The following is a 6,472-nucleotide window of genomic DNA, read 5'->3' as shown; positions in this document are numbered from 1 at the left end:
CAGTAGTAGCAGTCCCTGAGAGATTGCAGCTCCTCCTACACTGTAATCCACATATAGATAGCCTGCAGGGAAGAGTAAAAGGGTGCTTTAAACTCATTTACTTCCATGTGCAGTCTTAGATATGTACAGCAAGCCATGATTTTGCCCAGAGAGTGAAGAAAGCATATTTAACTCTGAGGAAATCAGCAACAGGTGTACACTTACCAGCCATGTATATTGCAATATTATTCCAAACACAAAATGGCCCATTTTTGGTTTTTATGCTCTCAGTTAACTGTGTGCATAACGTGGCTAGAAGAATTTTCCAATTAAACCTCCCACTCCATTCCTTCCACTCTGTCTCACTCCATTCCTTCCATTCTCCTCTGAATAGGCTTGATCCAACTCTATTAAGTTATTGACGTCAATGGGGCCTACCTGAGTGATAATTATACAATATTTGGATTCTGATATTTACTTTTTCTGATTTTTGGTGTTTACAATTTTGTCAGCCCTTCATATTCAAAGATCGTGAGATTAAAAAAAAAATCATTTTCTTTGCTTTTCTGATTCATTGTTCAACATTTTCCCTGCTGCAACCAGGACGGCTGAATTTTTTTTTTTAAATGAAAGTTAAGATTGTCACATAACTTTGGGAGCTGGGACTTTCAGAAAACCCCCAAACATCTCCAGAATTGACAGCACTGTGTTTATTTTTAGGCAAACTGACTCTTTTTAGGTATCAGAGTAACAGCCGTGTTAGTCTGTATTCGCAAAAAGAAAAGGAGTACTTGTGGCACCTTAGAGACTAACAAATTTATTTGAGCATAAGCTTTCGTGAGCTACAGCTCACTTCTTTTCTTTTTAGGTAAAACATCATTCTTTGTGTTTAAATAATGATTTTTCTTGGCTCCATTGGCTCCATGCCTGCGATCCTGCAAGGAGACACCTGCGTCTGTAGGGAGCAGCTTGCAGGATTGGGGCTCAGTCCTGTTGTATCCCAAAAAAACGTTTGTGGGCCCAACCATCCCTTCCAACTCTGTAAAACAGCCGTAGTGCAGAAGTACCAAGATACTTTTTTGCGAGGCGGCCCGGAAACTTTATTTTCAAAGTTCAGCGTTTTGAAATGGCTTTTGCTTCAGTTCAGGAATCATGGGGGAAATCCGAGACGCGCTGATCACCTGGCCCGCTGGGTTCAACGGGAGCTTGAGGCTCATCAACACCTCTCAGAAGCCGGCCCATTGGCTTCGGTGGAAATGGGAGCTGCTGGCTCCCAGGAGCAGGCCCTATATCGGCTACTTTGGGAGGGGAAACCATAGATCGGAGAGAATAATCCATAGGGCTGAAGACTCGTCTCAGCCGCCGGGAGCAGAGGGAACCTAGACACACGAGCGCTCCGCTACCCTTCCCCAGATGGTATCATCCCCACCGAGCCCTTATCCCAGCGTGGTATATCCCAGCGGAGGAGGAGCTTCTCTCGCCACCCCCTCCTCCCCCCCAGCGTCGAGCGGAATAGGCTCGTGCTCGTCGCGCCAGCCTTTGTGTGAGAGCGCGCGGGCGCCACACACCGGGGGGGGAGGGGGCGCCGGGCAGGCCGAGTCGGACGGGCGTGATGCGGCCGGTGAGTGGGGCGGGCGGTACTTTGGGGGTGGGGAAAGGAGTTCGGGCTGCGGCCGCCTGGGGGTGGGTAACGACGGCGCTGTGCGTGTGGCCGCTGGGCGGCCGGGAGAGCTGAGGGGAGGGAGCCGGGCAGCCCCCCCGCCCCCAGCGGGGCTGGAAAGTTTGGGGTGAGGCGCTGGGAAGCAGGGGTCGGCTCTGTGGTGAGCCCGGCTCCCGCCCCACGAGTCCCGGCGGCTCCTCGGGCTCCCAGCCCGGCAGGAGGCGGCTCCTCCTCGGGGGACTCGCTTTCCTGGGACGCTCCAACTCGGGGCTGAAACTTGTGGTTTTTCCCTTCCGGGCAGCGCGGAGGCGCCCGGAGCCCCGTGGGGCGGCCGGGGCCGGCTGCGCCGCAGGGCGCCGCGGGAGCGAGTCCGGGAGCGCTGCGCCCCTGGGACACCCCGCCGCGGGGCCGGCGCACGGGAGGGGCCAGGCTGGCCGCAGCTGCTCAGAGTGGAGCGGGGTGGGTTAGCCAGCGTGTCCCCCGGCAGCCGGGGCGGGGGGGGGGACAAGCGCCGGGGCGGGTTGGCTTTGGCCGCCCCGTAGGACATGGGGTGGCCCGTGGGAGGCGAGTCCGTGCCGTGCCGGCTGTGGAGGGCGGGGGCGTGGGCTGTGGCACCCCCGGAGGGCATGGAGTGAGAGTGACACTGAGTGTAAGTCTGGCCCTGCACTTCAGGTTGTTTATGGGCAGGGCAAGCATTTAGAGAACTTGATCTACTCTTTCCTTGCAGGGAAAGGGGACACAGTGGGCTTATTTCTTGCCCTTCCTCAGCGTGGGAAATTCCATTTGAAGCCCTGGGGAACCGGTGAGGTCCCAAGTAAATTAAATTATTCTTTTTCTCTCTGCAGATGGCTTTCTGGATACCATGATCAGCAGTGGATTTAATATTTTATATATCCAGATATGTCTTGATCTCTCTCCCATAACTCATTTTAATGTGAGCATGGAAGAATAACCCAGCTAGAGGCTGCTTTTCAAGTCTCATCCTCTCCAAGCCACAACAGGAACATATCTAGGCAGTGTGGTGGTGGCAGAGGCTGTTGGTGCCCTGGATTTTTCCTCCACATTCTTTGCCCAGAGTGAGGGTCTCTGTTTCTGACCATGATGAAAACTGAAGGCAAAGGGGAAAGGACTCTGAGAAGCGCTTCTCCACACAGAAATACTTATAAATCTGATTTCCATGCCATCAAGTGCTCCTTCGATGGGGTGAACATCCCTGAAAATGCTTCCAACAAAGTGGGCCCCCAACAGAAGCTGAACACCACCTCCAGTGGAGGGGGGAATGACCCACTTAGCCGCGGCAGAGCTGCCACCTACGGCAACAGAGTACACAAGATCAAAAACATGTTCCTGCAGATGGGGGGCTCCTCTGTCACACCACTGTGTGAAAGTAGCTCCCCCACTGAGGCCAAGATCATCAGCAGGGCAGTACCAACCGATCTTGTACCTTCTCCCAGCAGCCCATCTTTCCACAGTGTCCAAAAAAATAACCTCCTTAATACCAGCCCCTGCTGCAGCCCTCTGGACCCACTGCCTGTGTCTTCCACGGGTGACAAAATCATCCGCAGCAAAGATGACGGAGATCTGGACAAAGCTGCCCTGGCAGAAAAGTTTTCTGAGACCAGGAAACTTTTCGAGAGGAACATAAAGCAGCGGAGCTCGGTGGACAGATATTCTCCCAGCAGATGTGAAAGAAGTGAAGATAAGACGAGACGTGGTTCAGCCTCTCCTGACTGCAGCAGTGTGGTGGATCATTTTAATTTCAATTTCAATATAGATGTGATCCCTCATCCAGCTCTGGAAAGAGCTGAAAGTCAAGGCAATGATGAGCACAGGCAGCAGCATCTCAGTTGTGGCCCGAGATCCTCCTCCTTGAATGCAGGACCAATTTCTAGGAGGCTGGAAAGTTTTCTTGGTGACAGTGACACTGAAGAATCCAAAGAAATTTACAAGAGTGAGAGTGCCCCAAGTCAAGGGTATGTGCTCCCCTATAGCTGTGAGTCACCTGCTGCTATTCAAGGATGCACAGAGGAGAGCCCATGCCCCAAAGAACCTGTTTGTCTCAGTAGTAGCAGCAGGGATGAGCTGAGCCAGTCACCTGAAGAAGTGCGTACAAGGGAGCAAGTGGCTCCTGGGTGGGGCCAGCTGGATGTGAACAACACATCTGATAAGGAGGCCAAGAGGTTAGCGGACAGTGCCCCCCCACAGGTCTCCCAGGTAGAGATGGTTCAGGCTGAACTGGTTGCGGTGCACAAAGAAACCTCAGGGAATAAAGAAGATACCTTGAGGAAAGATAGTGTCTTTCATGGGGAACAACCACTCAGGCACCAAACTGGGGAAGAGAACAATCATTCATTTGGAGGACTGGAAGAGGTTACGGTATGCAGTGAGCCCAGTCAGAAAGAAATAAGAGTGGGGGTGTCTCTGAAGGAAGTTCTTATCACACAGGTTCCGGACAATCTAGAACAGGAGGGGGACATTGAAGAGGAGGAGCATATGGTGGAAAATCAGAGAGAGAAGTTCATTGCATTTTCTGTCAGTGCTTTTGGAATAGAGAATGCAGGTTTTGATGATGACAGGGATACAGAGTCTGAAAACCAGGGCCCTGAAGGTAAAGAAGCATTGGAGGGGGAAGAGGAGTATACCTATGACAGTGATTATGAGGAGTTTCCTGGGCTATCTGAAGAGGAAGATCCTGAGCCAGACAGAAGAGTCAAGTTTTCAACAGCCCCTATCAAGGTAAAGTATATCATAATGATGTTTTGCTTTGTTTCTAAACATGTTCTTAGCCATACAGGAAGTGCATTTTGATTATGTGCCTTTCAGAACTTTAAAAATGGTGTTTATATGTCTTATTTGTATAAGATTAAATTGCAAAATAAAGCAATATTGAATAGAGTTGTAAACAAGAATTACCACTTCTAACAGGTTTCAGAGTAGCAGCCGTGTTAGTCTGTATTCACAAAAAGAAAAAGAGTACTTGTGGCACCTTAGAAACTAACATTTATTTGAGCATAAGCTTTCGTGAGCTACAGCGTGAGCTGTAGCTCACGAAAGCTTATGCTCACCTCTAACAGTTCATTACAAAATTCTTCAGGATTTCAACCCCCTCTCCACCTGAGTTATTACAGCTGTACTTTAAATGCAAGGGGTGTGGGTGATTATTTAGCATATTTTTCTCTATTAGATGATATTATTCAGGGGATAAGGATTTCATCTATGTTATAGTCACGATTTTTACCTTGTTAGGGCTTGCTTTCCCTCCTTTTGAACTGTGGGACCTAAAAAGGGTCTAGTCTATGGGGTCCTCCATGATAGGAATTACAGCATAGTTTCCCAACGTGGCTAACACATGGGTGTATGCTATCAACCTGTGAGATATAACTGTTCTAATCATGTTCCCAAACCTATTCTGCTGCAGTAGATTGCAGGGCAGTAGCATGGTTCAGGTACAGAGTTAGTACTTGGCTTGATCCTAGGTAAACTCTGGGACCGAACTGTGTTGTCTGTGAAGGAAAACTGATTTTGTTTTTTATACTTGTCATTTGTGTTAAGCTGTATTTGGATGGAAATTAGAATTCAATTAAAATGCACAAAAAGAGCATTTTAAAATTATGCATTAGTTAAACAAAACTACCTTAAATGTGTTGGATATATAAAAAAATACATTTATCAAAACCTGTTTTGCATTTAAACATTAATTATTAAACAGAGGGAGTATTATCTGAAGTTAGCGAATTGAACTGATTGTTTCTCATACACTCTATGACTAAGGCCAGAAGGGACCACCAGATCATCTAGTCTGACGACCTGTGTATCACCCAGCACCCACACCCTAAGCTCAACAGCCAAAATTAGATCAAGGTTTTACAACTCACAGGAGACTAGTCTATTATGTGCCACAGGCAGAGAATAGGAGGGGCTGAGGTGCACCAGTGCCTGAGACCATCGCAATGGCAGGGGAATGATGCAGTGTGGTACACCCAGAAAATCCTGGCAAGTGATGCACACCCATATGCTGCAGAGGAGGGCAAAAAATCAAAATGTCACTGCCAATCTAGCCTGGAGAAAAATTTCTTCCCGACCCCACGTATGGTGATCAGTTAGACCTTGAGCATGTGAGCAAGAACCAGCCAGCCAAGTACCTGAGAGAGAGAACATTTGGTGCCACCTGTGAGCCCTGGCCGTCTCCCTCCAATATCTTATTTTTAGCTGTGGCCATCCCTGTGTCATGTCTGCTGCTCTTCCCCTCTTTTAGCTTTCTGGTGGTTGCAAGGAGAATAGCTTTACTGTTCCCCCCTCCCCCCCGTCCAAAGCCTCAGTCTTATTCCATAGCCTCTGGCTTGTAGATATCTGATAAATTTGAAGCATTCCAAAATGCATACTCTGGATGTTTTGAAGGGAGATACATTCTCTCTCTGTTCTACAATTTCATCCCATTGCTTTGTGGTTGTGGGGAGAGGAGTGATGGGGAGGGGGTAGTCTTTGCTGCTTTACTGTTTCCCAGCCTCTTTTTTTGGGGAGGGGAAATAGCTTGAGTGCCTGGCTGTACTGTTGTTCAGAGTTTCTCAAACAACAGTAGCATGAAACTGATCTTACTCTTATCACTTTTCACTGTGCTGTTCAGTTCCCTACACTCAACACTGAAACTAACAAAATTCTGAGCAGCAGAAGAGATACTGTAGCTGTGTGAGGACTTAGGAAGACAACATTGCATTAGTTTACGCTGAATTTAAACTTGGAGGATTATCTTCTCAGCCAGGAGGGTTAGAGGTGTTTTTAAATAAAAGCATAGATTCTGCAGATGCTGTCAGGTAGTAGGAATCTTTCCCCTAG

The 6,472-nt window shown here is 48.6% G+C and overlaps 1 protein-coding gene across 10 annotated transcripts in view; it reads left to right on the top strand.

Moving 5' to 3' along the window:
* The first annotated feature begins 1,207 nt into the window (after positions 1-1,207).
* The window catches only part of LOC102941946 (neurabin-1-like), a 93,622-nt gene continuing 88,357 nt past the window's right edge, over positions 1,208-6,472 (top strand). For 2 of the 10 annotated variants that reach the window (XR_006284948.1, XR_006284949.1), the window contains exons 1-2: positions 1,449-1,600; positions 2,485-4,375. Coding sequence is in view for 8 of the 10 variants with exons in the window: in XM_037912184.2 (XP_037768112.1) it covers positions 2,738-4,375 (1,638 nt within the window). In the remaining 2 variants the exon portion in view is untranslated. Of the gene's footprint in view, positions 1,767-1,840; positions 2,099-2,484; positions 4,376-6,472 lie in introns of those variants that run through there. The other 8 variants (XM_043525501.1, XM_037912186.2, XM_043525498.1 and 5 more) reach the window with 7 other exon arrangements.

Source organism: Chelonia mydas, chromosome 11 (genome assembly GCF_015237465.2).
Source record: "Chelonia mydas isolate rCheMyd1 chromosome 11, rCheMyd1.pri.v2, whole genome shotgun sequence".
NCBI classification, from domain to species: domain Eukaryota; kingdom Metazoa; phylum Chordata; order Testudines; family Cheloniidae; genus Chelonia; species Chelonia mydas.
The sequence above is the reverse complement of the archived record's forward strand: the minus strand, read 5'-3'. Positions and strand labels throughout refer to the sequence as shown.